We start from the raw sequence: 15,845 nt of genomic DNA on the forward strand, positions 1-15,845 counted from the left end.
TACTTTCATCCAAAATGTAAAAATAAAAATAATAACTAGTTATCTCCATCCATCCAAAATGCAAAAAATAATAATAATAACTAGTTATTTTTTCTTTTAAAAAAAAAAGATGCGGGTTGCGGCGGGTCGGGTTCGACCCGAACCCGATCTTTTGCGAATTTCTTGACCCGCACCCGCCCGCCTACCTACATCGAAACCGCCCAAAGCACTGCGGGTAGGGTAGGGTCGAGCGGTTTGTGCGGGCGGGTGAGTTTGTTGCCCAGCCCTAATTTTCATAGTCTGCATCTCTACTAATCAAATATTTATTATATATCTTTCAACACAAATTTGGCACGAGTAAAATGACAAATGCCACAAAAAAATATAATAAAAAATGCTTTTGACAATAATTTCATTTTGGGCCAAGTTCTTTATTACTAGACATTCAATCATTCAAACCACATCAGCTTGTAAAGTAAATCAGTAAGTTCCAATGTCAAAGCACAATGCAGATACAAAATAAACATCAATGGTTGAAACCTTGATCTAGACAACCATGAAAAATAAAAATAAATTAACAGAGCAAAATGACGATGTTGTCACCAAATATCTTTCAAAAACCTTCCTGCTACTGTTTCGAAAAGCACAATTGGACTTTACTTGGATAGCACATCCATCTCAGAAACTCTATATGCTAAAATCAAGTTATCCTCTCATCTCATCATCAATCTTAAATAGCCTACAGAATTCTTTGCTTTTCCTGCTCTAAAAATAAGTAGAAAATGGACTAAACATGGAAAAGAATCCACAAAACTAAGAGAACCAACTGTCACAATAGACCTTTGCTTTGCTGGATGAATATGGTAGCTGGCATCGAGTCTAATGTTCCTTCTTGGGGCTCTGCAGGGTGAAAACTGGCTCGTTTAGATCATCTCCATCAGTTGATTTAGTTGTCATAGAGCCTTCATTTTTAGTTTTATCAGAGGGCGGCTCAGCCTTGGCATTTCCTGTGATTTCAGCACGAGAGATATCTTGAAGTGCATCATCAGATTTGTTGCCAATCAAGCTTTTGTATATGTTCAGAGCTTGAGCCATCATGCTGGCCGGATTGGAAGCTGACGTAGGAAGCAGCAATGTAGTGCCCTAAAAGGATATGGGAAAAGTACAGAAAACATGAAAAAAAACATTGCTTTAAATCACTTGAGCATTACACTATGACACTGTTTAATAGCTCTGTTGTTTACCTCTTTGGCGATCTTGCTGAAGGCTTGAATATATTGCTCAGCAATTCTTAAACTTGCAGCCTGCAAATCCCAGTATAATTTTGAGCCTCAATGCATAAGACAGATAAATTCTTCAGGTTATGAAAATCAATTTAGACTTCAGTAACCACATTTCATAGAAACTTCCCAAATGCCTATCGGCATCTTTATTTTGTAGGCATGATAACAAAATTAATCCAACCAGAAACAGCTCAATGGAGGTATCCATAAAATTTTTGCTGTACAGAGTTGAACGCATGGTTTCTTGTGTGCATCCAGCACATCATCAAACCAATAGGTTGCTTACATTTCAAATGAGAGTGCAGAGAGCTGTGTATTAAATAGCATTGCCAGTGATTACCCGTGGAATATACATGGTTGCATAATTTGCAAGAAGAATGAGCAGAATACAGGACAATGGTTTGTCAAATGCGTAATTCATGCTTAAACCCATCTAAAGAACGGAAATGAGCCCCAATGGCTGAAAAATGTCCAACAATAGAGGAAAGCAAGAATAACATGCATTCCTAACAGTCATACAACAGCCAAAAACCATTACATGGCATACTTTATATTAGCTGGATGCCTTGTTCACATGGGCATTGTGTTAGTGACTGGATAATGGAAATATTCAACTCACACAAGAAGAATGATACTAAAAGTAACAGGATGCAAGCAATGACTTTTTCTTATAGATGTCATTAGATAAAACATTTTAAAAAATATATTTATATAGCATAAGTACAATAACCTGATATCAACGATATTTCAATAACAAGTTCTCACTGCAGTCAACCTTAGTATGCAGCAAACAAGAATTGGAGAATGGATTTAAAAGGGAGACAGAAAAATACAACGGGATATAATATTTCAAGGGAAAAAAAACTCAAGAAAGCAGGCAACCTCAATATGCAGTAAACAAGAGCCTGAAGAATTTGAGAATGAGTCGAAAAAGGAGGCAGGGAAAATAAAGCTTGTCCATCCCCAAAAAACTCTGGCCCGCTGAAGTATTCACATCTTTTGTTATCTTCAGCTTGGGCTAAAGGCCCAAAAAGGGTATAACTTGTGGTTTTTGACAGTTCTTAAGAGAAACTAACATAAAGAAAAATGCTGGCACAACAAAGCACCCTTTCAACATCAAGATATTACAGATAGCCATTAGAGCATCAATTGCGCAAGCTTGAACCTAGAATGTAACTCACAACCAACTGTAGAGTTGCATCACTGTGTTCACAGACTCAAGTAGTCCTAGGTATCAATTGCTTTAATATTTATACTGTCAAGAGGATGCTTGTATAGAATAAACTACATGCATGGTAAGCATTATGTTCAAAAGTTTTTCTAAAAAAGCCACACAATCCCAAACAGAAGAAACAAATGAAAAGGGCCTGCCAAAACTGAGTGCAAATTACTCTGACCCAACCCTCAAGCCCACACAGAATCATAGTGTTCTTCAGTCTTTGTGATGATGTATTGGAATATCTAATTAATCAACTATTCAATTTTATATCAATCACTTCTATATCCTGTTGGATCAAATTACGTGTTAATATAAGGTGCTAAGTCAGATCAAGATGGGCAGTAATCACAACTTGTATTAAAAAAAACAACATGCTTTTATTCACTTGTAGAAATGAAGTCATTGTATAATATAAGATCATAAAGACAACTTGACAATTGAAGGTGAAAGACTTCTGTAAGGTGTGGAATCTTAAAATACCATATGTGCAATCAAGAGGAATGAAGGACCTCACCTCCACACCTCCGTGTTCTTTAAGAGCCTGTGACACCATGTCAATTCCTTTGGCTGTTGCTTGCGCTTTAGCAAGAATTGCTTCTGCTTCTCCTGATTTAACAAAAAGTCAAATGGATAAAAATTATTAATTTGAGGAATGGAAGATTTTGGGGAGGTGGGTAACAATACTTACGAAACCGAGAAGCATTACTATAATAATCAAGCTTAAGTATTGTCCAAACAATGTGGACTGTCCAGAAGAGAATAGTTGTGGCCCCAAGAAAATTGATGGTGAGCATCAAAAGAACAAGCCCTCCACATTTTGATTTTCACAGAGTTCAAAAGTACAAGAACATGAACAATTTACTAATGGGAAAACCGAATTCAGTAAAGCTTCAGTTCATTCGACATGTGACATTATTATAAAAGCTCTATGAAGCTCATCCATATGTGAAATTGATACCCATGCCTTTCACATACATCAAGGGTCTCTCTCTCTCTCTCTGTGACAAGAATGATGTGGCAATGCCATTATTGTAAATAAATCTATCTTTAATGGTGTTTTGTTTTGAAGTGAAAGGTCCACAATGAACCACATCATTATGTATGGGGAGCTTCTATTTCCACACACCAAATCTTTTCTGTGCACATGATTTCTTAAAACACACACTTAATGAATTTGAAATCTCATTTTTTACTCAATACACAACTTATTATACCAAAAATGTCCTCATCTCCTTCCTTCTTCAAACCTTAATCCTAACCATAACTTTTACCATTCTTCATTTACTGTCGGCCGACCAACCACTGCCTCCTCTGCCGGAAATTTAATCCGCCACCACGATTCCCATCCCTCCACCATCACCAACCACGTTACCAACCCATCACACACCATTCCAACTCATCGCATGGTATCAAACTGTAGTTTGTTGGCTATGTATTTGATCCATTAAACATAGCAATTCGTGGGATTTATTAAATCATCCCCTTCAGATAAGAAGATTGATTAAATAAGTAAATTACAAAAGCCACATAACTATTATTTGCATAAACACCATGCTTCAATTTATATTTCCTCAAATGGATAGAACAAAAATGGCCAGTCTTAAGTATTCTAGGTCACTAATCTATGCACTTGCATTCAATCCAAAATGAAAAGAAATATTTTCAAGTTTGAATGATAGAGGAGGCTGTAGAGGTGGCGGGGAGTATCGTCGGAGTTGAAACAGGCAATGAGGATGATGGTGGCAATGTCAGTAGCGGTAGGGAAGGTTCGCCGGAGGTGGCAAGCATGATTAGGGTGGTCAAGGAAAAGGCCAACAAATTAGGATATCGGTTGAAAAGATGAGGATATTTTGGTATTTTTATTTTAGGATAAAAATGTAATATAAAAAAGATTCATTAAGTGTGTGGAGTGAGGAAATTTGGTGTGTATAAATAGAATTTTCCTTATGTATGATATGTATGAATTTTTTGTTTGTATAGCATTACTCGAAAAAATAAAGAGCACAAAAGTCACCATAATTCTTTTTTTTTTTTTTTTTTTTTTTTTTGATAACTCAGGTATCCCCAACCCGCTGATTTTAAGGGAAGCCAGGACTAATCCTGAGGGCCCTGAAGTTAACGACCGGGCAAACCTCCAGTGGCCCAAAGGGTGACTCGAACTCGAGACCTATGGATTTTATCCTCCAGACTTTACCATTCGGCACCATAATTCTTATTTATGTTTATATATTATCAAGGATACATTTCATTCAATCAGAAAGCGTCACTATCACCTGCTATTCACATGGAATAATAAACATAAAATAAGTAGAGCTATAATAGATTGACTAAAATACGACAACTGACCTTGTGCTCTATTAACCTGGTCCATCTTTGCAGCTTCTGATGCAAGGATCACTGAACTCTTCCTACCATCAGCAATATTTATGTTTGCCTGCCTTTCTCCTGTTAAATATAGAAGTAGATCAATTATCAGGAACATATGTACGAGGAAAAGACAATAGTAGTGAACTACATTCATCGGTCAAAGACCACACTTCTGAGGTGTTCTTTGCTTGCTATAAACCGTAGGATGGGGGCCTTCCTTGACAGGCCGTCAAGGCCTACATGGTTAAAGCAGTGAGGAATGGAGAAGGTTCCTTAGCTTAACTACAGTGGTTTGTTCCCAGTGAAATATTTATTAAAATATGTTGAAGTTGGCTTGACTTCAAGTTCAAACCTTTCCCATTAGGGAGACTGGGAGGTCAGCTGCACCCTTTAAAGCAGCTTTCTCTGAATGGACAGCAGCAACAGAGACTGAGACATTGTATCACTTGATTAGTAAAGGTTGAATGATCATTAACAAGGTTATGCATGTTACTAAGGAGGTGAAATCAGTGAATTTCTCATCCATTGCCCCCATGCTATAAAAGTTTGGTAACCAGGTTCTCAATCATTTGGGGTGTTCCTAGATCCTGCCTTCTCTCATGGTGGAGGATTTGCAGAGAATGCATTCTCCAGGAGCTCATAATAGTCCTCACGATAGGTGTTAAGTCCTAGTAAATCGCTCTATTGGTATATATTTTACGGAGTTATTTCTTGCCTTTCAAGCTGTTTAGAGCATATTAACAAGCTACATGCTGTAAAAACAAAAATATATGTTTGGTTGCTAATTCAGAGAGTTTTCACTTTCCTTGTGGATTCAAGGATTTTCCCTCCTACTGGATTGTAGGGTTTCCAAATTGAAGATAGTGGTCTTCTTTTTGTTTAACTTAAAATATGTCAATTATAGCTGCTATACGCCTAAATTATCAGCACATAAATTTGATCAAAGATACAGGACTGGTATACAGTCTAACTAAAGCAAAAAGAAGAACCTCATCACCTTCCGACTCAAGAACTTGAGCTCTCTTTTTGCGTTCAGCTTCTGCCTGCATCTCCATAGCTGCCCTCACTCCACGAGGAGGAGATATATCCCCTAAAGAAGAAAAACAATGAGACATATATGATAAGTTGTGAGGAAAACATTAATGAAGAGAATTCCCAAAAAAAGAAAAAGAAAAATAGATATAGATAGATAGATAGATAGATAGAGAGATAGATAGATAGATATTTGGACAAAAAAGCACTTACTTATTTCATAACGAAGGCACTTCAGGCCCCAATCTTTTGCAGCCTCGTTGATGGCCATCTGGAACACACAGTGCTTTTAGAACAAATACAGGAAGTTGAAAATAAATCTGTAGAAAACTTGGACAGAAACATCCTTGCTATGTACATGGTAACTAGCCTGCCTAAATTAGGTGCCAAAATCAAGTTCTCCAGTACACGCTAAAGAATTATTTAACTATGATGAAAACGTAATCTTGGGCAACCCTTGGCCATCAGACTGACCATTCTGTTGTGTTTGATCCTAGTTTCTAAATTCATCCTCCACATATATGATGTTGGTAGTGTTGTTATCTGAATTCTGAAGACCATTTGTTGCCTCTTTCTTCTAATTCAAGTTGGTGCCAGATATATCTTCATTACAATTATGTCATTAGCAACAGCAAACACAATGCAAACTCCATCATACTCTGAGCTGAGATCATCTGAAACCAATGCTACAGAAACGCAGTTCAAGTTCCAAAAATAACTTTAATGTAAATGAAAACTCACTTTCTTCTTTTTTCAATTTCCGCACAAGGCCCTACACCGCGTCCTTTACCACAATAATACATCAACTGTCATGGAATTTCTAAGCCTTTAAATCATACTAAACTAAAACACTTCATTGACAACAGGTAATATGATTCTATTAAGTGAATTGACATTTCAACTAATTGCTTCCTGATGAATCCAGCAGCAGTTTTTATATTTCTTTTAGTTCCATTCCAACAAAATGTACAGACAATCCGAGCACAGTTTATGCTGTGTCCACCATATATGAGACTAGTCATGCAGAGATTAACAATTTTTGCTAGCATAATCAGATCCCCAACAATCATATATAATAAGTGGATAGTAATTCTCACCACTATCTTTTCATTCAATGTGTCTCTTTCCTCAAACGTCTTGTCGAGAGTGATCTTCCCGAGCTCACTACGCATTGTCGTCTGCGCAAGCTGGATAACTGCATACAAGGGATTCTCAACGCCATAAGACGCCAAGCGAGGGTCCACAATCTGCAATTACTCAACTAAACATAATCAACCATCAACCGAATACAACTACAAATTGGATTTTAAAAAAAAAAAAAAAAAACACAGTAGTTGATAGGTACCTTAACATAAAGAACCCCATCAATTAAGATGCTAACATTGTCCTTGGTGATGGCGGATTGGTCGGGAATGGGAATGGCCTCTTCCTTGAGGGAATGGACGTAAGCGATTCGTTCAACAAAAGGAATAAGCAAATGAATTCCAGGAGTGAGAGTCTTGACGTACTTGCCGAATCGTTCGACCACATAGGCCTTCTTCTCAGGGACTATCCGGATGCCCCAATTTACAGGAGGTGGAATTTCATGCCTTTTTTAACTCGCAACCACCAAAATCACAAACCAAACCATTAGACATTATCATTCAACAACTCTCTCTGTGTGTGTATTATATATATATATATATATACACACATATATGTGTGTGTGTGTTTTTGAGTATTACTAGGGTTTAGGGTTTTTTTTTAAAAAAAAAATTATTTAGACCTACCTCATACTGGGATCGCGAGAGGTGCGGAAATGGCGAAGGGAGGAGGGGAGGGGTTGAGGAGGAAGTGGAGAGAGATGATTGAATGGAGATGAAATGGAGAGGTCTCTGCAAGTGATGATGGCCGCCGATAGGCGGAGGTGTCTCAATGACATGAGGGAGTTAATGGATCTTGATTTCGCGATACTCATTGTTGATTTGACTATGCCAATTTTGGGTCTCTTTAGACTGGATTTGATTTTGATTTTGGAATTTTCAACTGTGTTTTTCTGTGTTTCGGAGAGAGGGAGAGATAGAGGGGGAGTGTTTGGGTTTAGGTATACACAAATTTCTGAATTGAGAATTGAATAGAAACAAAGCCCCGGTAAAACCCAGAAGTAGTTAGTTAGGCTTCGAAGCCATGATTTGAGATTTTTTAGTTATAAAAAATAAAATATATTATTTTAATCATCTATTTTATTATTAAAAGTCAACACCAATTTTGGTGTCATGAAGCCCAACTTTTATCTCCAGAAACTTTTGTCACCTGTAATTAGATAATAAAAATAAATAAATAAATAAATATATCTGCATCCACCCCACCCCACCCCACGTTCCCTCACATATCTCAACCAATTACTCCAAACTAACCAATCAAAAACCAATTTAATTGACGTGGCAATCAAACATTGGTCAGTTTTCCGTTTGAAAGTCCTGGGTAACTTCCACATGAATTTCGCACCTCTTCGTCATCTTCACGCTGAGTCACAACAACAACAACTTCTCCTCTGTTTATATCTCTCTCTCTCTCTCTAAAACGCCTCACTTTCTCTCTCCTCCACCACCCACTTAAAAGAAGCCCTTTTCTTTGATTTGTTTGTTTCTCGAGAAAAGCCATGTCGAGGGAAGATTTGGAGAGCAGGGGAGCGAAAATCAGTGGTGGGAACAACAACGCCAGTTCTGTTTCTTCGTATGTGATTGAAGAGAGAGATGCACAGTGGACATCATGGTTGATCCCTATGTTTGTTGTTGTCAACGTTGCTTTGTTCGTTGTCGCTATGTACATCAACGATTGTCCTAAGCACAAATTGGGAACTGATGGCAAGTGCGTCGCGAGGTTTCTCGGCCGGTTTTCTTTTCAACCCTTGAATGAAAATCCTCTCTTTGGTCCTTCTTCTTCAACATACTGATCTCTTCTTTCATATCCATGTCTCAATTTTTTGCTTTTTTGTGTTTTTGTTGTCAGAATTTTTGAAATTTTGGGGTTTTGGTGTGTGTATTGGTTAATTATATGTTTTGAAATTAGAAATTTGATTGTTCAGTATCTGATTTTATTTATTTATTTATTTTTGTTTATGTTCTTTTGAAATTTTGTCAACTGTGATTGGACTGGGTTGAAATTTAGGTTTTTTGAGTGTGGGATGAGTGGTTTTTTAGTTTTTTTTTTCTTATTGATTGGGTGTTGTTTGGGTCAAAATTTTATAGACAATTCAATGATTCTGTAACACTGACACTGTATTTTTGCTTTATTTTTGCGCTGAAAATTTGTGAATTGCAATCTTTTGTGTAGTTATTTGACACGATCGTGCGAGTCTTCTTCGCGTCTGAGTGATTTCTAGGGTTTTACATTACAGATGTACAGTATGATAGTTTGTACTAGAATAGATTTGTGTATATTATATTGTTCATATTTTTGTTTGAAATATATACCAAGTAAATGTTATATTACACATAGTTAGAAATATTTAGCTTGCATTACATTACACTTATAATTCATATGTATATTATTATTAAAAAATATAATAAAAGAATAATATAATTTTTTGCTGAATTTGCACATGCATCGCGTGTGCCTCAACCGCTAGTAACAAATAAAACATCACTTCCAATTCCAACTCATAACCATTAGTAGCAGTACTCACTCACTAGGCATGTTCTTCTTCGAGTCTATTCTTGGACCGCCTCGCAGCCTAGCATTGTTGCCTCCTCCTCATCCACTCTTTGTCCAAATTGGGCTCACCCCTTCCCTCCTTTGCACGCTCTCTCTGCTTTTGCCACGTCTCCTCCACCATTTCATTTCTAAAATTTGTATAATTTGTTGAGATTTTTTTTTTTGAAAGGTTTGTATTTTTTTTGAATAATACATTATAAGGACAAATTGAAGTTGTTACCTTGTAATAACTTACATTGATTTGATTACTAAATTTAGCTCTCGTGCTTAGAACTTAGATGTCTTGAAGTATCTATTCATAAAAAAGTATTTTATATCAAGAAACTTTTATTATAAATTGACGTAATTTTATTATAAAAATTTATAATATTAATCACAAAATAAGTAATTTCACTATAAATTACCATACTAAGCCACAATTTTTTTGTAACATCAACTATAGTAGTTTAAACATTTTATTACATAAATTTGTGACGAAATTATATATTTTGCAATTAATATTATAAAATTTACGATAAAATTACACCAATTTATAATAGGGTGCACATGATATACATGCCCAAGGACACCATAGAGTTTCCCTTTATACAAAATAATTTTTGATTATCTTCGCATGACTTGTGAATCTTACATATGTTACCCAAGGCAATGTTACCCAAGGCAAATAAGATATAAAGTATTCAATTATTGTGTAATTTTTTTCATATCTCTATGTAAATAATTCATAGGAAAATTTTTTTTTTAGGGTTCCTAATATTAAGATTTTATAGTATAAAGTATATTCAATATTTTCATAATGTTTAAGGTCATTCATACATCAATCCAAAGAAATTTCAATCTAGAGAATTTCTCTGGACTTCCAAGAGAAATTCTCTACAAATTTCTCCAGTTTGCAAATTTCTCTAATTTTTTCTGGACTTCCCAGAGAAATTCTCTTCAAACTAGAGAAATTCTCTTCAAACCAGAGAATTTTTCTGTAACGCCCCCAAAATAATACCATAGATATAACCCATGAGCATATTTAAATAACAACATACATCAGAGTATAAAGTCCTTTCATTACAAGGAGTTAATGGATACAAAAGTTTAACAGAAGTAGATGCCCTATTGGCTTACACCTTTCCAAGCTCTAACTTGGTTACCACAAAAGTGAGCTTCGCTCATTACATCTTAAGTCTTTGGCTTTACAAAAATATACAATCAAAAGATGAAACTCTTGCTTCCAAAAATTCCTCCAACGCTATTGCGTAGGTGGAGGCATGCCATCATTACCTAAAAAGTTATTCCCAACTATGGTAAGCCATAGCTCAATAGAAATAATCTAACACAGTATATGAAATTTAACAAAAGCATATGTACAAGTGCATAAACAATGCTCATAATAACACTTTTCATAACTTTATACACTCGTAAAATATTCATTTCAAGTCTTAATCCATTTACTTTCAGTTCATGTTACATTCACTTATCTGACCCAATTCATAAGTCCATTTCCTTATTTCTCAACAACCGAAATGAGACTAAAACTCACAAATTCTAAATCACATTATTAACATGCAAGCACTTCAAACTTTTCATTCACGGATATTTCGTTCGCGGGCAGCCGTCAAACGGAACTCATGTAGACGAAGGCTATACAAGCACTACAATTGTCATTTTACGAATATTTCGTCCGCGGGCTAGGCACCGCATGTATAATTTCGGGACTTTCGTCCAGGACACTCCAGCCAACGTAATTGTAATGGAGTCCATCCCATTTCTCCTTCCAAACAATCATTCATACATATACAATGTATTTAAACACATACTCAAACTATGGAGTATATCCTCTTTCCACTCCCAAATGATCATACATATACGATGTACATAAATATAGTCATGTTTAATGACAAGCACAAGTAATTAGTTCCAATTCACCTAATCAGTTTGCATTTTCTACAACAATCATAGCTATCCTCCACCAATAACCCAATACAATTATTTCTAAACAGATATAAAATCTCATAACATATAATTTATTCAAAACTACCAACGAATGAAATAACACTTGACCAATCCCACCATTCATATCAATACCCTCTCAATTTCACATTTTCAATGTCAATTTACAATATTTATATAAAATAATAATTAGATTCAATTTGGGCAAAATCTCTCATTTTTTCCAAAGATTAGCCAAGTGCCAAAATCATCAAATTTTATAAAATACAACATCATTTTCAAACCCCTCAAGCATTTATTTCATCTTCACCTAAAACTTCTCTTTCCATTTTATGTCCAAATCTTAGGTTTGTTTAAAACCTCCCCAAATTACTCAATTGTTACACAAGAGACTATAACTAAGTTAAATACCATATAAAAGTATAGAAATATCCCTACCTCAAAGGAAGAAGATGAACAACACAAGAGAGAAACTCCAAGAGTACCGAAACCCACTTTTATTCGGATCAAAATGTAGATCTTGGCGAGCTCTACCTTTTTCTCAAAGGCACTAGGGTGGAAATCCAAACGGATCTAGATGAAATCCTAAAGAGAATGTGAATTCTAGAGAGAGAAGCTCAAGAACAAGTTTTTTGGAAAGTTTTAGAGAGAGAGAGAGAGAGAAGAAAAAGTGATCCAAAATGTTATCTTCTCGGACTGAAATACACGCAGCCCGCTCGAGCGTGGAAAACCCTGCTCAAGCGTCAGACACATAGTTCCGCTGGAGCGTGAAAAGAGGTGCTCAAGTGTGGAATGCACACTTCCAGAAGTTCTGCAGACGAAGGTCCCCGCTCGAGTGTGGAAGTGGACGCTCGAGCGTCTGATCCACACTTCCAATATTTCAGACCTGCAAAAGAAATACTAAGAGTTGACGAATTCCGCTCAAGCACAAGAATGGCCACTCGAGCGGAGGACCAAAATTGTGAAACCTGCTCGAGCGTGAGAATGCCCGGTCGAGCGGTAAGGCCAAAATCTAGGCAATACAGGTTTTGAAATACAAACAGCTAATATGTCCCAAACGCACAACTACAACCTAATAACCAAAATGAAGGGGAAGACAAGGGAAGGAGATAAGAATAACTAATCAAAATCAAACCAACCTAAGTCCGGAATACAATAGATAACAAGTCAAAGCCAGAATCATTATATTTTCTCTGTATTTTGAACAAATCAGAGAAAATTAGGCTATTTAGAAACCAAAAATAATCATAATTTTGTCTGTGTTTTGAACAAACTAGAGAAAATTAGACTACTTAGAAACCAAAAACAATCACATGTGATTGTTTTGAACAAACCAGAGAAAATTGGCCTACTTAGAAACAAAAAACAATCACAATGTTTTCTGTATTTTAAACAAATCAGAGAAAATTGGGCTACTTAGAAACTAAAAAAAAAAATCACAATTTTCTCTGTCTTGAACAATCCAGAGAAAATTGGGCTACTTAGAAACTAAAAACAATAACAATTTTCTCTGTGTTTTAAACAAATCAGAGAAAATTGTGATTGTTTTTCTCTATAATTGTTTTTTTAAGAAGCATTTTATCAACCAGGTTAGCTTCAAAGCTCATAACTATATGTTTTACAGTTCTAAGAAAAGTTTTGTCAAATCAAATCTCACAGTTATGTGTTTTGAAGTTCTAAGAAGTATTTTGTCAAACAACTCATCCGAGAGAGAAGAGTAGAGAGAGAGAGGAAGAGAGGGAGAGATAGTTTGATTTGAGGGGATCAAATTTCTCTGTGATATATGGGTGTCGGAGATTGAAGGATCTTAGACATCATAAAATAATATTGTGAATCTATTATTAAAAATAAGAAAAGAATCTTTGACTAATTTTTCCTAATTCATAACTATGTTATCGAATACAAAATATTGGGGATTTGCAAAACTAGGAGTGGAACAAGACTGAATCTTCCTGATTCAATTAAAGACGGCCTGATTGCAAACATGAATCCTTTTGTTAGCTTCTGTTCTGTTGTTTTTATTCTTGAGTAAATACCATTTATGTGTTTCCATTTGAACGCTAGCTGCTAAAATGAAATACAAAACAAGGGTAATTAGTAAAATTACACACAGAATAATCCGGGTTACTTTTCTTCTTCTTTTTTATAATTAGTAAGAGTGATTAAAGTGACTTTAAATATCAAAAATATTATTAAGTTTGTTTGGTTTCAATTTCTAAATTCAATTTTTCGAAAACTAAATTTTTTATTTTTTGTATTTTTTATTTTTAGTGAATGTTTTTTAAATTTTAAGTAATTTTTTTACTTTTTTAGAGATATCTTACTTAGATATATCTAAATAGTAAAAGATTTGTGAAAAAATATTTTTAAAAATTAATAAATATACAAAAATACGAAAAATGTACTAAATTTTTATTTTTTTAATATTTTTTTAGTATTTAGTTTATTTTTTTTAAAGATTTTTTCACAAATATCATACATTTTAAATGTATTTATGTTAAATGTGTCTAAAAAAAATTGCTTAAAATATTAAAAAAATTCATTGAAAACATTAAAATATGAAAAAATAAATAAATAAAATTTTCTGAAAACTGAAACCAAACAAGCTGATTACTATTTAATACTATAAATCTATATAATTTGACTGCTTTTTAAAATGTGTAAAAATATCTAAAAAAATACATTTTGTATCAATGACTAAAATATTTACGATCAAAATTTATTTAATTCCTACTCACCCACATTCTTTTTCTCCTTTTTTCATTCACTCATGCATTCTCTCTCCTCTACCTACTCACCCACCTTCTTTTCCTCTATTTTTTTTCACTCATGCATTCTCTCCCCCTCTCTCTCTCTCTCTCTCTCCTTCCTGTCTACCTTCTCAATCTTCCTTTTTATTTTATTTTTTTATTTTTGTCCCCGTGTCTATTTTCTTCCTATTTTTTTCTTTTCTTATTCACTTATTTTATTTGACTTTATGTCATAAAGGATTCAAACGATTTTTTTACGTATTGACTGTAGGCTACCTAATACACAACCCTCCTCATTTACTGTATAATAAACGAATACCCATTAGATTAAAAGGAAAGTTCTATAGAACAGCTATTAAACCAGTGATATTGTATAGGGTAAAATATTGAGCAACTAAGAAACAACATATGAAGAAGATAAGTGTTATTGAGATAAGGATGCTAAGTTGAGAATGGGTAGTCATATACAACGGAAATCAACAGAAACAATAGTGAAGAGATACTATATAATGATAGTAGATGACAGTGTCAACGGAAGCAGTAGACTTAAATTGACGTGAACTACCATAGTAAATAGAAATATAAATCTTATTAATTTGACTAACGAAATAACCTTAAATAGAATTAAGTAAAGAAGAAAGATTCATATAATCAATTTCATCTTATGAAACTTCAGACTTGATTTAATTTGATTCGATCCGATTCATTTATTTTATTTACATCGTACTTTCTCTCTATCTTTATTTTTTCTTTTTTTGTTCACTTTTATTAGAGTATCTCCAACGGTGACTCAAATTTTTCACCAAATTTGAGTCAAAAATGACCCATTTCACTAAATTTGATACCACTCGCTCCAACGGTTCACCTTTCACCAAATTTATCCCGGGACAACAGGGTGGTCGACCGGCCAGTTGACCGGTTAGGCAAAATATATATATTTTTTTTTTGCGAATTGTCTGAACTTTTTTTTGAACTTTCTGAACTTTTTCGGGACGACCGGGGTGGTCGACCGGCCGGTTGACCGGTTAGGCAAATTTTTTTTTTTTTAGCGGTTTGAACTTTTTTTCCTGAACTGTTTGAATCTTTTACTGGTTGACCGGCTGGGCAACCGGCTGGTTGACCGGTGTACCTCTTTCAACGGTTATTAACAATGATTTGATAAAATCTGTATCTCGTTCTCAATTTGATGCTTTTTTTGCTAAAATCTCATTTTGATATCAATCTGGTGCAACGGTTGGAGCTTGAAAAAGTAAGTTTTTCATCAAAATTTGAATTTAATGCTGAGTTTAGTTCACCATTGGAGATGGTCTCAAGCACCGAAATACCCTAGTTCCCCTATAATTTGTGACATGTACGGTAGAGCAAATTTGACAACGCAATTTTCAAACTGCACTTGAAGACAGCATGTTTGTGACCATAATATTTACAAAACTGCACTTGCAAAATTGCATACATTACATGCAAAACACTTCTAAATTCTTTTCCTTGAATCATTTAAAAAAATGCATGCCGAGAATCATCAATTTTTTCCATTCTCCAATGATTGGAGTAAGATCTGTGATTCATATTAGTGTCCAC

At 34.8% G+C, this 15,845-nt stretch overlaps 1 protein-coding gene across 2 annotated transcripts; it reads right to left on the reverse strand.

Annotated features, from left to right (window-relative positions):
- Positions 1–492: 492 nt before the first annotated feature.
- Positions 493–8,019, reverse strand: LOC114293475 (uncharacterized). Of its 2 annotated transcripts, XM_028237552.2 has the most exons (10): positions 7,650–7,787; positions 7,389–7,469; positions 7,226–7,305; positions 6,978–7,127; positions 6,094–6,151; positions 5,846–5,938; positions 4,828–4,926; positions 2,996–3,087; positions 1,224–1,283; positions 493–1,122 (listed from the first exon to the last, which is right to left on the reverse strand). In XM_028237552.2, the coding sequence occupies exons 2-10, from the start codon at positions 7,408–7,410 to the stop codon at positions 859–861; spliced, it is 918 nt and encodes a 305-aa protein (XP_028093353.1). In that variant the 5' UTR covers positions 7,411–7,469; positions 7,650–7,787; the 3' UTR covers positions 493–858. The 2 variants fall into 2 exon arrangements, with proteins under 2 accessions (XP_028093353.1, XP_028093351.2); XM_028237550.2 differs by having other exon boundaries at positions 7,226–7,469; positions 7,650–8,019.
- Between the last annotated feature and the right edge of the window lie 7,826 nt (positions 8,020–15,845).

The sequence above is a fragment of the Camellia sinensis genome, unplaced genomic scaffold (genome assembly GCF_055761805.1).
Source record: "Camellia sinensis isolate YWXY unplaced genomic scaffold, ASM5576180v1 Unanchor11, whole genome shotgun sequence".
Taxonomy (NCBI): domain Eukaryota; kingdom Viridiplantae; phylum Streptophyta; class Magnoliopsida; order Ericales; family Theaceae; genus Camellia; species Camellia sinensis.

What these genes read in the sequence shown, in the direction of transcription:
- LOC114293475 (XM_028237550.2), bottom strand. Translation starts at nt 7,837, where the DNA reads ATGAGTATCGCGAAATCAAGATCCATTAACTCCCTCATGTCATTGAGA. An exon ending in GTGCCTTCGTTATGAAATAA is followed by an intron (nt 5,939 to 6,093) that starts GTAAGTGCTTTT and finishes TTTCTTCTTTAG; the next exon opens with GGGATATATCTCCTCCTCGT. An exon ending in AAGAACACGGAGGTGTGGAG is followed by an intron (nt 1,284 to 2,995) that starts GTGAGGTCCTTC and finishes TGGGATTTGCAG; the next exon opens with GCTGCAAGTTTAAGAATTGC.